At 49.5% G+C, this 19141-nt stretch overlaps 2 protein-coding genes across 4 annotated transcripts in view; one reads left to right on the top strand and one right to left on the bottom strand.

Moving 5' to 3' along the window:
• Nucleotides 1–1239: 1239 nt before the first annotated feature.
• Cers2 (ceramide synthase 2) lies at nucleotides 1240–10753 on the top strand. The gene is made up of 11 exons (XM_042681298.1): nucleotides 1240–1347; nucleotides 7899–8072; nucleotides 8505–8622; nucleotides 8795–8913; nucleotides 9106–9163; nucleotides 9275–9325; nucleotides 9513–9605; nucleotides 9781–9909; nucleotides 10096–10202; nucleotides 10330–10483; nucleotides 10590–10753. The coding sequence occupies exons 2-11, from the start codon at nucleotides 7900–7902 to the stop codon at nucleotides 10728–10730; spliced, it is 1143 nt and encodes a 380-aa protein (XP_042537232.1). The 5' UTR covers nucleotides 1240–1347; nucleotide 7899; the 3' UTR covers nucleotides 10731–10753.
• Nucleotides 10754–10872: 119 nt separating this feature from the next.
• The window catches only part of Setdb1 (SET domain bifurcated histone lysine methyltransferase 1), a 37010-nt gene continuing 28741 nt past the window's right edge, over nucleotides 10873–19141 (bottom strand). For all 3 annotated transcript variants that reach the window (XM_042681297.1, XM_042681295.1, XM_042681294.1), the window contains exons 16-23: nucleotides 17903–18072; nucleotides 16266–16894; nucleotides 14448–14476; nucleotides 14229–14358; nucleotides 13807–13972; nucleotides 12818–13029; nucleotides 12485–12573; nucleotides 10873–12316 (exon numbers count right to left, since the gene is read on the bottom strand). In XM_042681297.1, the coding sequence (XP_042537231.1) occupies nucleotides 12199–12316; nucleotides 12485–12573; nucleotides 12818–13029; nucleotides 13807–13972; nucleotides 14229–14358; nucleotides 14448–14476; nucleotides 16266–16894; nucleotides 17903–18072 (1543 nt within the window). In that variant the 3' untranslated portion in view covers nucleotides 10873–12198. The remainder of the gene's footprint in view (nucleotides 12317–12484; nucleotides 12574–12817; nucleotides 13030–13806; nucleotides 13973–14228; nucleotides 14359–14447; nucleotides 14477–16265; nucleotides 16895–17902; nucleotides 18073–19141) is intronic.

A 19141-nucleotide genomic window follows, 5' to 3' on the forward strand; every position in this document is an offset into this window, starting at 1 on the left:
TGTTTTGTCCTTTGTGGGGCCGGAACTCTGGGCCTGGGCGCTGTCCCTCAGCTCTTCAGCTCAAGGCTAGCACTCTACCACCACTTGGTCCACAGCACCACTTGCAGCTTTTTCTGCTTATGTGGTGCTGAGGAATCGAGCCCAGGGCCTCATGCATGCAAGGCAAGCACTCTACCACTTGAACCACCTTCCCAGCCCAACACCAGTTTATTAAAAAAGGAAACAAGTTAGGGGCTGGTTGCTCACACCTGGAACACTAGCGACTCAGGAGGCTGAGATCTGAGGATCCCTGGGCAGAAAATACCGTGAGACTTTTTTTTTTTTTTTTTGGGTCCGGTCGTGGGGCCTGAACTCTGGGCCTGGGCGCTGTCCCTCAGCTCTTCAGCTCAAGGCTAGCCCTCTACCACTTGAGCCACAGCGCCATTTCTGGCTTTTTTCTTTTTGCTTATGTGGTGCTGAGGAATCGAACCCAGGGCCTCATGCATGCAAAGCAAGCGCTCTACCACTGAGCCACCTTCCCAGCCCCATCCCGTGAAACTCTTATCTCCAACCAGCTAACTAGCAAAAAGCCAGAAGTGAAGGTGTGGCTCAAGTGGTGGAGCTCCAGCCTGGTGCAGAAAAAGCCAAATGAGTTCAAGCTCCAGTACCTACAGGGGGTTGGGGGGGGGGGGGGGGGGAGAGGCAACAAGCAAGCAAGGAAGAGTAAGAGTTCTCTCTAAACAAACTCGCCTGTCCCGGCTCCTCGTCACGTCATGCCGCGAGCCACAGCGGCCGGCCCTCCTGGGGTGTCCTCTCCCCAGGGGCGGCGAGACTGCTGTGGGCGGGCCGCGGGGGGGGGGGGTCGGGAGGGGGGAGGGGGCGAGCTCTGCGGGGAACCCGCGGCCCCGGCAGCCCGTCCCCTCCCCCTTCTTTCCCCTCCTGCCTGCCCTCTCCTCTTCTCCCCACTCCCCTTCCCCATTCCTCCCCTCCCTCCCTCTCTCTCTCTCTCCTCCCCTCCCCCCCAGCCCCCCCTCTCCCCTCCCCTCCTGGACGGCCGGCCCACGCCCAGTCTCGCGCCACCCTCGGCGGCCCGCGGCCTTTCTCTCCGGTGCCGGGCTGCGACTCGGCCGGCCTGAGCTCGGCGGGAGGCCGGAGGAGGAGGAAGGGGAGGAGGGAGGTGGAGGAGGCGCAGGAGGAGGAGGAGGAGGAGGAGGAGGAAGGAGGCGGAGGGAGCGGGCCGGCGCGCGCGGGCGGGCGGAAGGGGGAGGAGAGCGCGGGGCCGAGCCAGTCCGGCGGGGCCCGGACCCGGGACTACACACGGAGCAGCGGCTCCCGGCCCACGCAGCCCCGCGACGCCGCCACCGCCGCGTGAGTCGGGTTCCGGGATCCCGGGCGGCGCGCGCGCCGGGGTGGGCGCGGAAAGGCAGGCAGGGGTGGAGGCCAAGTTGGTGCGTGGGGGGGACGGAGGCCTCGGGTGGGGGCTGGGTGGGGAGGGCCGAGGCTCGGGGGTGAGCGCGGGCTGGAAGAGGGGGCGATGCGACCCCGCGGAAGGGCGCCGAGCCCACCGGAGTTGCCGGGAAGGGGCCGTCGGCGGCCGGGGGACCTCAGCCGGGCGCTGGCTCATGGCGGCGGCCCGGGGCCGGAGGGCGGGCCGAGCGCCTGCCGGGAGCGGCCGGGGCCCCGAGCGCCGCCCGGGGGCTGCCTGGCCCGGCGCCTCGGCGTTTCGGGACGCGCTGCCCTGGCTCCGGGGAGCGCTTCGGGGCAACAGGTGGGGGCGGGGATGGGGCGCGGGCCTCCCCCCCAGCCGCGGGCGCCCGCTGGCCGGGGCGTGGAGAAGCCCGATGACCCCAGCGCACATCCCCCAGCGTGGCAGCGCCCCGCGGGGTCGTCCCGGCCCGGACGCGTCCGGGGAGCGGGGGGGGGGGGGCAGAGGCGGCTCTGCCGCCTTCTCTTCCTGTGCCCGCCGTGCCCACTCCGGGCCGAGGTTCAGGCGTCCATGTGCTTAACGGAAAACAGGAAGGAGTGGCCCTGAGCGTGCCCCGGCCCCGAAGGGCTTAGGTAGGGCTCCTCCATACCGTTATGAGCAGTGTGTGGCTGGTTTGGGGAGCAGCTGGCAAAACTGGCTCTCCGGGCCATCGCTGGCTCACGACCGGCCCCGCGGCCCCGCAGGCCAGGGCAGTCGCTGCAGCAGGTGTGTGACATTCACCCTCCGCCTGAGTTTTTATGCCCCAAGCCAGGCTCCTGGCAGCAGAATCCGGCTCTTAACACTTGAGTTATCACGAGCCAGGTGCCAGGCTGTCTTGTCAGAGAAGGAAGGCCCCAGGTAGTCACCCCTACCTTAGAGCAGAGGGCAGGGAGGGAGGGGGTGGGGGCTGCTTTGTTGTTGGTGTTTGAGTGGAGGTGACTGGGTCTGAATGTGAGTGACAGTGTTTGTGATGGACAATGATTTGTCTGCAGCCCTGTCCCTTAGGACCTGGCCCTGACCACATAGTGACCTGCACAAGGGAGAGAAGAAAGTGAGAGAAGTGGTTTTGTTGTTTTCTCTTCTACCTTTTTTTTTTTTTTGGAACTGGGGCTTCAGGACAGACTTTGCCCTGGAAGAGGGATCTCTTTTTCCCACCACTGTGCGCTCCAGGAACACCCCCCCAACACCCTCCAGCCTTTGGCTGCCCCTCCTGGCTCTAGTCTCGGGAGTGTTGGAGGGAGGGGGGCTTTTGATGGATTAACCTGGATGAGCTGTAATCCAGATGAGGCCTGAGGACCACCTCCATCTTGCCCAGAATTTGACCCAAATTTTGGGCCTGTGCTGTAGCCTGGAGTGATGACACACCTCTTGCTGGCTTCACTCATTGCTTGCAGCCTTCTAGTTCATGACCTGCTCCTGTGAGTGGAAAAGAAAGTTTGCAGCAGGGGAGATTATTCAGGATTCTTTCCACCTTTTTTTTTTCTTTTTTTTGCAGTTGCTTCTCCAGAAACAGAGACTGAGACCCTCTTGTTTTCTCTCTCGGCCTTTGCTGACTCTTAGATTTCCTTATTTCTTCAAACTCAGCAGTCAATAGGACTGTTCGGGTAAACATCTGCCTTCTGAGCCTTCTGGGTCTACAAGTTCATCCACCTGGACATAGAGGGGCTTGGGGAGGGGACCATCAGAGTTGGGGCAAAGGTTAGGGCTGGGCAGAGCCCTGCTCAAGTTTCTAGTAATCTAATGCTCATGAAATCCCTGCTCTTTTGGCCCCTATCCAAGGCTTGTGCCTCAGAAAGTAGCACTGTCTCAGGCAGGTGTGTGTGTGTGAGAGAGAGAAAGAAAGATGCACGTACTTGCCCCATTATCTGTGTGTGTGTGTGTATAATAATGGAAAAGTATAGGTGTGGTGGTGGTGTTGTTTTTTCCTGTAAGAAAATTAAGAATTTGCCCTGAGGACTGAGGAGGCTGGAAAATCAGGGTTATCTCCTACACTTCAGTCAACATGACCTTAATTTTTTTGTTTTGTTGTTGTTTTGGTCAGGTCTCGTGTATAGGATGCTTTGTTTGGTGTGCAAGTACCACGAAGACACTTTGGTTGCCATAGGGCGTAGGCTCCTTAGTTGTGTGGAGATGTGGTTTCCAAGTTGCATCCTTTCCCCTTCTATGCAGTCCGAAGTCCTGACCCTGCTCAATCCGGTGCCATCTCCCTGCTAGCTGGGGCAGGCAGTACATCTCTGCTAATGGTGTTCCAGAATACCTGGGAGGGCTGTGGTCACTGAAAGCCTGAAACCCAGGTGTGCGGGCGGCCGCATGAATCCCGACACATCCTGCTCCCACTTTCCCTGCTTGGAGAGGAAAGGACAAGTGCCAGCCTGTCCAGGGCTGGACAGAGGTGCACTATTCAGTTGTTTGCCTTGACCATTCGCTCACACCTACTCTGTCCATTTACTTCACATTCTAGGTGTAGACAAGATACTTTTGGGCCCCAGGAGGCTAGGGGAGAGGCTCCAGCTATCTCCAACCCCCGCCCCCCCCCCCCCCCCCCCCCCCCCCCCCCCCCGCCTTTCTAGTCCCTAACCCTCAAAATGCCCCTGACCAAAGAAACATCCCTATGAGTTTCCACTTCAGAGTGGGACGGACGGATGGGCGCAAGGTCTAGGCCCGCCTGCATCTTTGGCTGTAGGTCTCATTGGAAGAAAAGTTGGGACTCTAGGACCCTAGCAGTCAGAGGACTAGGTCAGATAGCATTCCCCATTCCAGTGAGGCTAAAAAAAAGATTGGGGGTGGGTGGAGGAGGTGTGCAAATGGCATTGTCCTTTCTCTTCAGTTTTCTACTTTTCTGTAGGAAGAATGTTTGCTTGTGTGGGGAAAGTTTCACCATGAGCAATTATATTTAATTTTGTTCAGTTCAAAAAGCTTCCATCTCTTTTAACTAATTAAATATTTATTCTGGCTGAGGTGGAGGGGGAAAGGGTAGTAGTGCCTTGGGTGCTGTGGCTTGGAATGTGTATGACTGAGAGGGCTCCACAAGGGGGGAGGTGGAGTTGAAGCTTCTTTATTGTCAAATGCTGACCTCTGATTTCATCCAAGAGAGCAGTGACCAGCAGTTGGGGACAAGAGGGTAAAGTCCTTGAGCTGGAATACTGACCCGTGACAGGCTGAGAGGGATTTCGCAAGGGTTTCTGTGGAGAGCAGGGCGGAGCTGGGAGAGCTGATCGGAACTAGGACCAGCCCAGCTCAGCTATGGGCTGAGGACTTGGCCTGCCTTCTGCCGGACCCATTGGCCTCTGCCACCTCCATTCATGGTGGAAAAGCTCTGTGCACCCTTTCCTAGCTGAAAGAAAAATCACTTTTCTTTCAAGCCAATCTGAATACTCTCCCTTTCCTCTTGGGAGGAGAATAGGGGGGAGGAGCCTGAGCAAGACCTCCCTGGCTGCCCTGCCCTGCTCCCACAACTGCCAGGGGTTGCGCTCCACCCTGCATCCTGACTTTCCAGAGCTGTCTTATTGCATCTCTGAGCTCCAAGCATCTACTGTCCCTCCATGAACCACAAACCAGTCCCTTCCTCAGCTGAGTGTCTAGTTGGTCATGCCTGTTCAATGGTCCCTTTATCTTTCCGTGGAGGGAAGGGGAGAAGCACTAAAGCAACAGCTCCTTCCTGGGTTGAGGAGTGTTTAGGATGGGTCTTCCTGCAAACTATTTTATGTACTTTGCATGAAAGAGCCCCCGAGAAGTGGGGGACTGAGAAGGAGAGAGCAATAGAAGGGGTTCCTCTGGTTAACATAGAATACATGCACGTGCAAAATCCTTTGGTAATACGTCCTTAAGAGAAGTGAATGACGGGAGAGTAAAGCAAGTTCCATTGGAGAACAGGTGTCAGCAGGAGGGAGAGGGCGTGAGTGAGGACGATTATGTTAAAGTACTTTATATACATGTATGAAAATAATGAGCTGGAAGGCATGGCTCAGCTGGAGCACCTGCCCAGCAAGCACAAGGCCATCATGAATTCAAACCCCAGTTCTAGGAAAAGAAAGAAATTAGAACAATGAAACGACTTTTTTTTTTTTTTTTGGTCGGTCGTGGGGCTTGAACTCTGGGCCTGGGCGCTGTCCCTCAGCTCTTCAGCTTAAGGCAAGCAAGCACTCTACCACTTAAGCCACAGCCTGCCCGAGCTGGCTTTGAACTGTGATCCTCAGCTCTCAGCCTCCTGAGTAGTTCGGATTCCAGGCATGAGCCACCGGCTTGACACTGTTGTAAGAAGAGGGGGTTGGGGGTAAGGGAGAGTGATGAGGGGTGAAGTTGGTTGGTGACATTGTATGCAGGTATGGAAATGTCACAATGAAACACCCCCTTAAGCAACTGACGGAAGCTAATAATTAAAAAACAGACAAGCAACTTAGAAATAGCTTGAGTGGGGCATGATATCACCTGTAGTCTCAGTGCTGGGGTGGTTGTGGCAGGAGGCTTGCAAGCCTGAGATCCATAGCAAGACTTGATCTCAGGAAATGGAAAAGAAAGGGCTGGGAGTGTGGTTTAGTGGTAGAGTGCTTTGCTAGCATGCGCGTTTGGGGCCCTGGGTTCGATTCCTTGGGACCACATAAAAAATAAAAGGAAAAAAAAGCTTAGTTCCATTAGATAAAGATGGCTGGCTTCCCCCTGCGTTTTCTGGCCTTCAGCCTTCACTTTGTAAAGAGGCTCGTTGACCGGCTCCCTTGGCGCGTGTGGCCCATCACTTGTCTGCAGCGTCAGCTCTGCGTGCCGTTGTCTCGCGCTTTCTGCCCGTTCTGAAGGTTGTACTGAAGGACTGACTGACTTACGTTGGCACGGTACAGGGTTCTTTTCTCTAGGTTGTAGGGAAGGGGAGGAAGCTTTTGCCCTAGTCTTCTGTTCTTGGGCTTTCTTCCTGCCCCCTGCTCCAGGGCAGCTAAAGGGTAGCCTTGAGAGTAAGGTGAGGAAAGAGAGCTTCTGACTTTAGATAGTTCCTTATCCTCCAGGTTGAGATAGCAAAATGACAACCAAAGGCAAAAGTGTGGGTGGGGGGAAAACACTGTGGGCTTTGTGCTTCTTAGGCAGATACTCTACCACCTGAGCCACACACTCAACCCTCCCCCCCCCCCTTTTTTTTTCTCAGTTGTGGGGCCTGAACTCTGGGCCTGGGCCCTGTCCCTCAGCTCTTCAGCTCAAGGCTAGCGCTCCACCACTAGAGCCACAGCGCCACTTTCAGTTTTTTCTGGTTATGTGGTGCTGAGGAATCAATCCCAGGGTCTCATGCATGCAAGGCAAGCACTCTACCACTGAGCCATCTTCCCCCTCAACCCTTTTTTTTTGGGGGGGGGGGGGGGTCCGGTCGTGGGGCCTGGGCGCTGTCCCTCAGCTCTTCAGCTCAAGGCTAGCGCTCTACCACTTGAGCCACAGCGCCACTTCCGGCTTTTTTTTTATGTGGTGTTGAGGAATCGAACCCAGGGCCTCGAGCATGCAAGGCAAGTGCTCTACCACTAAGCCACCTTCCCAGCCCTCAACCCTTTTTTATTTCTCTCTTCCATAGAGTTTCACTTTTACTCCCAGGCTGGCTTGGACCATGGTCCTCCTGCTTATTTATGCTTCTTAGGTAGCAAGGATGACATGCCCAGCTTTTATTGGTTGAGATGGGGTCTTGCCAACTTTTTGCCTGGGCTGGCCTCAAACCTTGATCCTCTCAATCTCTACCTCAGAGTTACTAGGATTACAGGTATGAACCACTACACCTACTGCAAAGTTCTTTTTTTTTGGCCAGAATTGGGGTTTGAACGTGCTTGTTCAAATTGTATTCTACCATTTGAGTTGCTTTTAGCTGGTTATTTTGGAGATGGAGCCATGTGCACTTTACTGCCCCTCCGGCCTTGAAAAGCAGTATTCCCAGATCTCAGCCTCCTGGGTAGCTGGGATGCAGGTGTGAATCACTGGCACCCAGCCACCAAGGTTCCAAAGACTTCTTTGATGTCAGCGTCATAAACAGTATTTTTTAAAAATTGTACAGAGGGGTTATACTTACACATCAAGTAATGACTTCTTTTTGAACTGTGTCACCCCTCGCTGTCATTTTCTTCCAATATAAACAGTAAATGTTAAGCCTCTACATCTCAGATGAGAAAATCGATTTGTTCCAAGGCCACATGGACAGGACCAAAATCAAAAAAGAGCAGCTCCTGCTCTTTTTGTGCCATTCTGGGGCTTAAATTCAGTGCCTCATGCTCTCGATTATTTTTTTCTGCTCAAGATCACATCCTTGTCTTTTTGCTAGTTAATTGGAGATAGGAGGCTTGCAATCCCAGTCTCCTAAATAGTTGGGATTACAGGTGAAAGCCATCAGTGCCTGGAAACCCCTTGGCACCTTTTGATATGCTAAGAAAGCTTTTCTTCATCTCTTTCCCCACAGGTACCCCCTTTTGACATTCTCTTATTACTTCTCACTTAGGATGCTCCAGACCTTGTATGATTACTTCTGGTGGGAACGGCTATGGCTGCCTGGGAACCTAACCTGGGCGGATCTAGAAGATAAAGATGGACGTGTCTATGCCAAAGCTTCAGACCTGTATATGACACTACCCCTGGCCTTGCTCTTCCTCATCATTCGATACTTCTTTGAGCTGTGAGCATACCAGGCGGCCTCATACCTTTCTCAGTAGCCTGTCATACAGTCTATTGGACTTCACCTTTGTTTCTTGCTATCTAGTTCTGGACTGTGTTCTGGCCCTTCAAGTCCCTGCCTACTGTGTCCCCCACCCCCCCTCCCACCCCCAAGGCACCATTGTCTTCTGAGGGCTCGGCACCCCTAGGCCCTTTCCCTTCAATGGTTATTTGTTATTACCCTCCACCCGCTACTGCCTGGCCAGTAGTAAACACAGGCGGCTTTGTAAGCTATGGACAGCCCAGTAGCCCAGAAGAAAGGGGGTTGCCAGGAAACTGGGGAAACTGAGGTCCAGAAAATAAGTTATCTGAACTTGGGAGTCCTTTCTCCCTTCCTAGTTTAGGGAAGTGCTCCAAGAAAGCCAGACACATCTCTGTCATGTCCTTTCCCCAGTTATGTGGCTACACCACTGGCTGCCCTCCTGAATGTAAAGGAGAAAACTCGGTTACGAGCGCCTCCCAACCCCACCTTGGAGCATTTTTACCTAACCAGTGGCAAGCAGCCCAAGCAGGTACAAGCTGCAGACTGTGCTCAGGCTCTGTGAGTTCCTGGGTTCTGATGTGAAGGCTAGCCCTGGTGGGTGGAGACCATTAGGATGCTAGGGTGGATACTGGGAGAGGTTGGGCCAGTGCGGGAGCTGTTTATTCTGAGGCAGAACGAAATGACTTTTTTACTACACCCAGATAGAAGTGGAGCTCTTGTCCCGGCAGAGTGGGCTTTCTGGCCGCCAGGTAGAACGCTGGTTCCGTCGTCGCCGCAACCAGGACCGGCCAAGTCTTCTCAAGAAGTTCCGAGAAGCAAGGTGCAGCAAGTTGGGGCAAATGAAACTGAGGGGCAGAGAGGTGCTGTTCCTTGCTGGGAGGGGTGGGTCCTGGCAGTTGGCAGTGGCAGACGAATTCAGTCACTCACAGTGCTATCAGAGTCTCTGGGAGCACTTGGGAAGTGTTGGGGGCTGTGCCATTCCCTCCCTAGCCAGTTCTGCTTCCTCTTCCAGCTGGAGGTTCACATTTTACCTGATTGCCTTCATTGCTGGCATGGCCGTCATTGTGGATGTGAGTTGGGGTAACTGGGAAGTGGGAGTAAAAATTCTCTGGCAGAGTGGTTGAGGCCATTAGTAGTACTTGAGGTCCTTGGTCTTCTAACCTCTCATCATCTTTCTGCAGAAACCCTGGTTCTATGACATGAGGAAAGTTTGGGAGGGATATCCCATACAGGTATGAAGTAGGCCCCTTTATAGGGGTGGCTAAGACATTCACACCCTTGTGAAGATAGTGTAAACACACAGTAGAGTAATTCAGTCATTGAACTGTGAATAACCCTAGGAGCTAGAAGGGCTGGGCTTGGAGAGGTGAGCCCCCCGAGACTTGTTGCTCTGGGGCTCACCTCTCTCTCCTCTCCCAGAGCATTATCCCTTCCCAGTATTGGTACTACATGATTGAGCTTTCCTTCTACTGGTCCCTTCTCTTCAGCGTTGCTTCTGATGTCAAGCGAAAGGTGGGTGAAGGGGTTGCACAATTAAATCCAGCAGCCTCACTTGGCTTCTTTTGGGTTCTGTGGGCTTTGGAAGGAGCTGTTGGGATCTGAGTGGAATGGAAGGTGGTGGGAGGAAGGAATAGTGGGAAGTTGAGGAGCAGGAAAAAGTTCCCTGGAGCCGGAGTCTTTTCTGCAGGATTTCAAGGAGCAGATCATCCACCACGTGGCCACCATCGTTCTCGTCAGCTTCTCGTGGGTTGTCAATTACATCCGTGCGGGGACTCTCATTATGGCTCTCCATGACTCTTCTGACTACTTGCTGGAGGTTAGATTTCTTTCAACTGGAGGCTCCAGTGCTTGTTCTTCAACTGGGGCGATGGGGAGGGGGAGTGACATTCCTGGGGCTGAGTTAGGGGGAGGGGCACGGAGCCAGTACTGCTAACAGGGTGTACATGAGAGTGTATGTGGGAGAGTCAGGGACACATGATGATAGACGAGGCTATTTATGCAGTCAGCCAAGATGTTCAACTACGCGGGATGGAAAAACACCTGTAACAACATCTTCATCGTCTTTGCTGCTGTTTTCATCATCACTCGGCTAGTCATCCTGCCCTTCTGGTAAGTAGGTGGTCAGACTATACTGTGGTCAAGAATGTAGAAGTCTTGCCTTTCTTCCCCTCATTTATTCACCCTCCATCTTTTTCCCCTTCTGTGTTTACAGTTCTATTTCCCCTTTAATCCTTAGGATGCTGTACTGTACCGTGTTGTATCCGCTGGAGCTCTATCCTGCTTTCTTTGGCTATTACTTCTTCAATATCATGATGACAGTGCTACAGGCGCTACATATCTTCTGGGCCTACCTCATTTTGCGAATGGCCCACAAGTTCATAACTGGAAAGGTGAAGATGTTTATAGGCCTTAAATCTTTTAACTCTTTAGAATTTTAAACTTACATTCCAGCAAACCCTTTTGAAATATGTAACTCCTCTTATCCCTTTTTCACAGCTGGTAGAAGATGAACGCAGTGACCGTGATGAAACAGAGAGCTCAGAGGGGGAAGAGGCTGCATCTGGGGGAGGAATAAAAAGTCGGCCCCTAGCCAATGGCCATCCTATTCTCAATAACAACCATCGTAAGACTGACTGAACTGTTGTCCCACCGGTTCCCCACATTAATGCATAAAGCCAAGGAACCAGCCAACTTTCAAAGTAGGGTCTATTTAAGTTCTGGGGACTAAGGAGAAAGGGAGAGGAGACTTCTTTGTGTTCTCCCTCCTCCTTTTACCACCCAGTTGCCTTTAAACCAAATTGTAACCAGCCAATTCCCAGGTAGAGGAGGCTGGTTATATCCTTTGTTAGAGGGGGGGATGGTCATATTTTCCTCTCTATTCTCCCAAGTTATTCTTTCTATTGCTTTTGAGACCTCAGCTCTAGAGGTGGAGGTTATAATTCACATTCCTTACCAAGAATTGGCTCTAGTTGTTTGCCTCTGACTCCCTGCTTGAAGTCGGGGTTGTGCCTTATTGCCCCACCTGTGGGCCTCATTCTGCCAAAGCTGGACCAAGGCTCATCTTTCTAAGCTCCCAAACTTGGGCCAGAAACCAAAGCTGAGCTGACTTTTAACTTTTTCTCTCCCCACACATGAGTTGACTGTAGGAGAGCATATGTAACCCTTCCCACACCTCTGCCAAAAAGTGGGGCTACACTGCGGACTGTGCAGATGGTCTTTGTGTTAATTCTCTGCTAGCTGTTCCTTTAACCATAGGTCCAAGATCTTATTGCCTCCTTTCTCTGATCTCTCTTCTCTTCTTGTTTAGCTGGTTTGAAGTAAATGACAACTAGTTCTAATTTTTATTTATTAAACATTTGGGGTTTCAGTTTTAAAGCTAGAACTACAGCTAGCACCTGGCATTTCAGCAGAGGGACCATTTCAGACCAAAATGTACTGTTAATGGTTTTTTTTTTAATTAAAATATATTAAAGATTAAATAAAATATGGTAACAAGCGTCCGACTATTAGGAATTAAGAAAGGGGAGCAACTAAATAAAGTAAAAGTCTTTCTTATGCCTTCCTTGCAGTTATGTAACATTTTCTTTTTAAAATTTCACATGGCAAGTAAGAAAACAAAAGTAGAGAAAGTACAAGATTATGACAGCTGCCTATTGTAAAGGATGGGGAAACAGATCTTTGACTAAAGATCCAGAATTGGGATATAGAGACTGAGGGAGAGAAATAAAATCAAAATCACAATCTTCTTGCCAAATCTTTGAAGAACCAGTACAAACCAGGGATAGGCAGATGCACAGACCTGGTTTATCAGAATAGGGACACTTGTACAAAGAGATAGGAGGGATATCAGGCCCAGGCTAGAGTGTTAAGTCAATCCCTCAATCCTTCCCTATTCTATCGCTCTATAAATCAAGAAAGGGACCTTGCCTGCTAGCACCACAATGGAAGAGCTCTCCTGATCCAGTCTCCCCATTTCTACCTACTAAGAGCTGGGGAGTAGCTAGACCAGAGGCTTGCTTAGGTCAGAGTTCAACAGTCAGGAAGACCCAGTTCCTGAGGAAAAAGACAGTTCAAGAAGGGTTCTGAACATGAGGAGGGCTCTCCTCTAAAGAAGCCGGCCTCTGCATTCAATGGCTCCACAGCAGCAGAGCAGCTCCTTGCCTTCCACACTACCCACTTCATAGTTGTAGTCCCAAGTAAGTTCTGTCCCAGCTCGGATTCTCCTGGAGAGGGAAAAAAGGACATGGTGTGGTAAAGGTAGCAGATAACACAGGCACCTGCAGTTACAGAGTGTAGAGTTGGAGATTTGACCAGACACAATGCTAAGAGTCCTTAGGATTTCAATAGTTCTCACCCCTCCCCAAACAATCCCTCTTCCTACGTCCTCTTACTTGCTGGCAAAGAAGGCCACCCAGGGGAAGCGAAGATCGTGGGTATCCACAAAGACATTCTGGACAAACAGGTTGGGACTGCAACTGTGCTGTAAGTATAAGGATGGTATTGAATCAGAACCACAGAAATAGAATCTGGTTTTGTGGGGTGAGTTAGAAAGTAAATGATATCTGACCCTCCCCATTACAGCAGAGATGTTTTGAAAGAAAGCTACCTCTTAAGATTCTTTGAAGTCAATTTATAAGAAAAGGTGGCTTTATATAGGATGTTAACAGTAGAAATTTAAGGACTGTGGGAAAATCCCAGTCTAGAAGTGGGGGAAAAGATCTCACATTGAGGTAGCGACCCAGGTTGCCTTCCAGCTTGGCATCAATGATGTAGCAAGACTCTTCACCATCATAGAATTGGCGTGTGTTCTTTCGAACAGGTGCACTCTCTCCCTTGTCCACAGAGGCCATGTTGGTTGACTTAATGGCAATCCCATGGGTTGATTTAAGAGCGAAGCCTCGGGTTGATTTAACTGCCACCTGGCGCTTTGTTGGACCTGGACAGGAAGAATGGGGTTAGTGCCCATCCTAATTTGTCATTCTGCCCCCCCCCCTGTTTGTTTTTTTTTTGGGGGGGGGGGAGGTCAATAAGTGGGGTTTGAACTCAGTTTCATCCCAGCTTCCTGAGTTGCTAGGCTAAATGGCAGTTTGTTTTTAACCAGTCCTAGAGGTTGAACTCAGGGCCTGGGCACTGTCCCTGAGCTTCTTTCTGCTCGAAGCTAGCGCTCTAGGGCTGGGAAGATGGCTCAGTGGTAGAGTGCTTGCCTTGCATGCCTGAGGCCCTGGGTTCGATTCCTCAGCACCACATAAGCAAAAAGAAAAAAGCCAGAAGTGGCGCTGTGGCTCAAGTGGTAGAGCGCTAGCCTTGAGCTGAAGAGCTGAGGGACAGCGCCCAGGCCCAGAGTTCAGGCCCTACGACCGGACCCAAAAAAAAAAAAAAAAAAAAAAAGCTAGCGCTCTACCACTTGAGCCACAACACTACTTTTTCTGTGTATGTGGTACTGAGAATCAAATCCAGGACTTCATGCATGTGAGGCAAGCACTCTATCACAAAGCAGAATTAGATCTAGACAAAGAAGCTAGGGAAAAAAGGAAAAAAAAGAGAGGAAGATTACTTGTTAAAGAACAACAGTTAGATTAGTCAGGGAGCCCTCCAGTGATGCCTGGAGTCCTAGAATCTGTGTTTTTTCCCCCTTCTTGGCTTCCTTCAAAAATACTCTATTTCTACTTTGCTCCTGTTTCTTCCTCCCACTCCCGCAATTTTTCAAGACTACCAGACATGTTCTTCTTGTCCTCAAAGTCCTCCCCTTCTGAGCCAGAGGAGATGGTTTGGATATCATCACTGTCAACTGCTGCGTTTGAAGTCTGCCCTGCAGTGGGCTTGCGGCTTGTGCCACTTTCCCCCTCACTTTCTGTGCTGCTGGAGAGTGTCAGGACATCCTAGGGACACAAAGATAAGAAAAAAAGAAAAAGTAAATGGGAGTCTGTTTCAAGCCTTTGCAATGTAAGAGCTACTTTGCTCTGTAAGAGCTAAGCTCTAACAAGATTAGAGATGGGATGAAAGTAAGGTAGAAGAAGCAAGGAAAGACTTAACAGTAATTCCATTAGTTGATATGCAAGATGGCTCCATGCTTTTTCACTTAACTCTGGATAAAACAGAAGGCTGGGTAAGGCATTGCTCAAAAAGATCACTTACATCAGGGTTGGCATGGGCAGAGGCCATGAGTCGCCGACTCTGATGCATATTAGTCTTACTAGATGGACGGCGAAGTCCTTCTGGCTTCACATGAGGATTATAACCATAATTCCGAGAACTTTCAGTAACTCTGATAGGAGGGAAAGAAATCAGGAGCTCAGGTCACTGGCTTGAGAAGAGAGGGCACACTTGGAAGCAAGTCAAATGACAAATACTTACACTGACACCTTGTTTCGATCATCAGGATCCTAGAAAAAAAGGTGAAACGTTAACAAGGTAGCAAATCCAGTAATTTGACTTCATTTCAAATGATCTTCAGAGACAACCAACAAAGGTACATTGTCTAAATTGTGGTGGGGTGGAGAAATCACTTGGCAATTTGACAGCAACAATCATACTGCAACAATACTGTTCTATCACTTATTTCTCCCCGCAGAACTCTTTAACACTTTCACAATGATGGGACATAATCCTCACAGGAAAAATACTATGACCAGAGTCTAACAAAAGACCCAGAACACTTTCATTACCTGCAATGTATTAACTGTCAGTATGATATATTTGAAATCAGTTCATTTTCTTTTTTGGAACTGGATATCCTTATGTACAGTCCAGGCTGGCCTCAAACTTCTGGCTTAAATGAACTTCCTCTTTAAACTCTGCCGCTTTGCTGGGCACTGGGTACTCAGGAGGCCCAAGATCTGAAGATTGTGGTTTGAAGCAAAGCTGCCAGGCAGGAAAGTCTGTGAGTCTCTTGATAGCCAGAAAACTGGAAGTGGCAATATGGCTTCAAGTGATAGAGCACTAGCCTTGAGCACAAAAACTCAGGGGCAGTGCTCAGGCCTTGAGTTCAAGCCCCATAGTCAACAAAATCAAAACAAAAATTCCCTGGCTTTGAGCTATCTATTTTAGTAAAAGCAATCAATGATGTAGACAAACTGAAACACCTTTTCTGGGTGTGCAAGTACTGGAACTTGGTGCCTCAGGCTCTCACTCTGCTGGCACATTTGTAACCCAGTATTTTTACTGGTTACTTGAAGATGGGATCTTAAAGACTTTTTGGGGGGGCTGGCTTTGAACTACAATTCTTTGGGTTTAACCCCAAATAGCTAGGATTACAGGCATAAGCCACCTGCCTATTTTTAAAACACCACTTAAAAAATAATGCCACCAGATGCCTAAAATCCTAGTTACTCAAAAGGCTGAGATCTGAGGATGAAGGTTCAAAGCCAGCCTGGCAGAAAGTCTGTGAGGCTTTATCTCTAGCTAACCACCCCCAAAAAAAGCCAGGAGTGGAGCTGTGGCTCAAGTGGTATAGTGCTGGCTTTGAGCTAGCAAGGTTTAGGCTAGCACCTCCAGACCTTGAGTTCAAACCCCTGGATTGGCCAAACCCTTCCCCAGCACAAGGAAAAAGAACTCCATATAAATCTTTTGGATAAATCTAAATCAGACACTCTCCCTGAGGAAGTGGATTTTAAGGTAATTCTTTGTTGGTGGTACTGGGGCTTGAACTGCCAGGCAGATGCTCTATCACCTGAGCTACTCACAGCCCTTTTTGCCTTATTTTTCAAATAGGGCCTTTCACTGATGTCCTGAACTGTGATCTTCCTGCTCTTGGCCTCTCAAATAGCAAGTTCTACAGTGCTCTGCTAAATTGGTTCTTTAAATAAACACCAGGAATACACTGGGTTGAGAGAGCAGATAATCGGGTGTCATACACACATCATGTAAATAATCTAAATGCAGACTTATTACACGAAGTTAAAAGCCATTGTTCTTGTGGCAGTTGGGCAATGTGGTGGGTCACATCTGTAATCTTAGCTACTAAGGAAGTTGAAGAACTAGATGATCAAGGTTTGAAGCCAGCGTGGACAGGAAAGTCCTTGAGACTCTATAAAATAACCAGCAAAAAAGCAAACTGGAGATGTGACTAGAGTGGCAGAAGCACTTTGCTTGTCTACTAGCCAAGCAAAATGAACCAAAATAACAGAAAAACCCACCCCCAAAAGCCTCTACTCTCAATTTTCAGGGACTTACCTCTTTTTTGGCCTGCTTGATGTCTCCTTCATCTTTCATGCCCAGTACTGAAGTGGAGATCTTCTCAGCCTCCCCTCGGCCTCCTCCACTCCGACCCTCCCCAACTTCACTAGTCTTAAAGGATGAACGACTATCAGAGTCAGCAAAGCCACCTTCACTGACACTATTGCAGCTCAACCACGAGGCCACCTTATTCTTGGGTGTCTCTTCAGAGGAAGGTGGATTGCAGCCCCCTACAGAGACTGAAGGAGGGATAGGAATATGTGGGGGTCCAAGGTCTGGGGGGCGTGAGTCCTTGGAAGCTGTTTCAGTGGGTCCATTCTCTTTTTGGCCTCGGGTCTGCCTCCGGGTAGCATAGCTACGCCACACTGAGCTGGTGCTGAAGTCCTCATCCTTACAGAAGTTATCATCTGAGCTATCATCATTGGACTCTTCGGGGTCCTCTGTACCACTATTGCCATCTTCCTGGTCCTTCATGTCAACACCACTGCTGTCAGAGGAACAGGGTATATCGCTTTCATATCCTTCTTTGAAGTTCTCTACACTCTCAATATGATCCAGATTTGCAAAGTACTCATCACCCATTTCCAGGCCTTCCTTGTCTGCAAAGTCATCTGTCAGGATTTTGCCTAAGAATGAAGAGAATTTTAAGTCTTTCAGGGTTGTGGGGATCTTCTAGGAAAATAAAGGTTATTTTTATGAGTACCCTGTCCAGTAGCAGAATCGGAATGTCTACATTATAGTCTCCGACTTCTCTTTTTTTTAATTGTTGGTTATGGGGCCTGAACTCTGGGTCTGAGCGCTGTCCCTTAGCTCTTCAGCTCAAGGCAAACACTCTACCACTTGAGCTACTGTGCCACTTCCAGTTTTCCAGTTGTTTATTGGAGATAGAGTTTCTTGGGTGGTAGAGTGCTAGCCTTGAGCTGAAAAGCTGAGGGACAGTGCCCAGGCCCAGAGTTCAGGCCCCATGACCAGACACCTCCCCCCCCCCCAAAAAAAAAAAAAAGAGTTTCTTGGCTTTTCCTGCCCAGGCTGGCTTTGAACCATGATCCTCAGATCTCAGCTTCCTGAGTAGCTAGGATTACAGGCATGAGCCACAGTGCCGACTCCAGCTTCTCTTTGATACCACCTTTGTGTCTTTAGGATGAAAGTATGGTAAAGGCTATTAATAGTTTAAAATGTTGCCATTTTGCCTTCCCAGTTCTTCATTATTTACTGAAAGATTTCAACTATGCAAAAAGATCTCTGGGTGAAGTGATATAAGAGAAAATGATACCAGGGAATTTAAATGGTGTCACTCCTGTGAAATACCAATGTCCAAACCCTTTTCATTTTTGTTTTTATAAGCCACTTTTGTCCCTCTCTGGTTCTCTCAAACAAGAACATAATTCCTTTATAGAAGAAATCTCTATATATTCTTGGACCCACTTAAATAAGTACTGGAGACTGGATCCGGGGAAGGGACAATGCCCAAGCCCTGAGTTCAAACCCAAGGACTGACACTAAAAAAAAAAAAAAAAGTTCCCCTGTTCTAGCCTTCTCCATGCTGGGATGTCTTTATTCTGTTCAATTTGTCTCTGGATCAATACCCCACCATGTCAAAGCCCAGGAAGCAATCTTTGTATTTTATCACCAACCTGCATAAATACAGACAAAAGAGCCTCTGGCAATGTCATCCAAACAGCGGATACCCCAGCCCTTGTTTTGTGTCTTAAATAGCTGTAGTCGAACCTGTAGTCCATGCTGTACCAACCGATTTGTGCACATGTTTGGGTCACATTTGCAGCGTTTGTTACACTCATAAACCCTGGGAAGAGGTTAGAGTAAAATCAATGAAGCAAACACATCAGTAGGGCACTAGAAATCCACAAAATGTGTCATGTATAAAGATTACAAATTAAGGCATTACCTAAGTCACTTATGGGATTTTCTAAGATGACTTATTTAATATGGCCCATGGAAGCATTTCAAAAGGAGGAAAAGTGATTTATAAAGATATTTATAGGGATGGGAAGTTGGCTCAGTGGTAGAGTGCTTGCCTCGCATGCATGAGGCACCCAGGGTTTGGTTTCTCAGCAACACATAAGCAGAAAAGAGCCGGAAGCGGCACTGTGGCTGAAGTGGTAGAGTGCTAGCCTTGAGCTGAAGATCTGAGGGACAGTACCCAGGCCCAGAGTTCAAACTCCACAACCGGACTCCAAAAAAAAGATATTTATACCTGGCTGCTGGTGTCTTATGCCTGTAATCCTAACTTCTCAGGAGACTGATCTGAGGATCACAGTTAAGATGCCAGCCCAGGCAGAAAACTCCATGAAACTATTATCTCCAATTAACCACCAGAAAACCAGGAGTGGGACCGTAGCTCAAGTGGTAGAGTGCTAGACTTGAGCTGAAGAGCTCAGGGATAGCACCCAGGGCCAGAGTTCAAGCCCCATGACTGACCAAGAAAAGATATAGTGATATAGTGTGTAAATGCCAGAATGCCTACCACCTAGAGGAAAGCTAAGCAAGCAATATGAACACAGATTGCAGAAATACTAGAGTTAAGTATAAAGACTTTGTCAATTTGTAAAAGTATAAAATCTAGCTGATGAAAGAAGTCATTATAGCCGGGCGCTGGTGGCTCACACCTGTAATCCTAGCTACTCAGGAGACAGAAACCTGAGGATCGTGGTTCAAAGCCAGCCTGGGCAGGAAAGTCCATGAGACTCATCTCCAATAAATCACTAGAAAACTGGAAGTGGCGTTGTGGCTCAAGGGGTAGAGCGCTCACCTTGGGCTGAAGAGCACAGGGACAGCGCCCAAGCCTAGAGTTCAAGCCCCACAACCAACCAAAAAAAAAAAAAAAGAAAGAAGTCATTATAGATATTGATAGG

Source organism: Dipodomys spectabilis, unplaced genomic scaffold (assembly GCF_019054845.1).
Source record: "Dipodomys spectabilis isolate Male_0828 unplaced genomic scaffold, ASM1905484v1 ptg000069l, whole genome shotgun sequence".
Classification (NCBI taxonomy): Eukaryota; Metazoa; Chordata; class Mammalia; order Rodentia; family Heteromyidae; genus Dipodomys; species Dipodomys spectabilis.

Coding starts and splice junctions, on each gene's coding strand:
- Cers2 (XM_042681298.1), top strand. CDS start 7,900: ATGCTCCAGACCTTGTATGATTACTTCTGGTGGGAACGGCTATGGCTG. Junction 8,073..8,504: donor ATTCGATACTTCTTTGAGCT/GTGAGCATACCA, acceptor TCCTTTCCCCAG/TTATGTGGCTACACCACTGG. Junction 9,164..9,274: donor GCATGGCCGTCATTGTGGAT/GTGAGTTGGGGT, acceptor ATCTTTCTGCAG/AAACCCTGGTTCTATGACAT.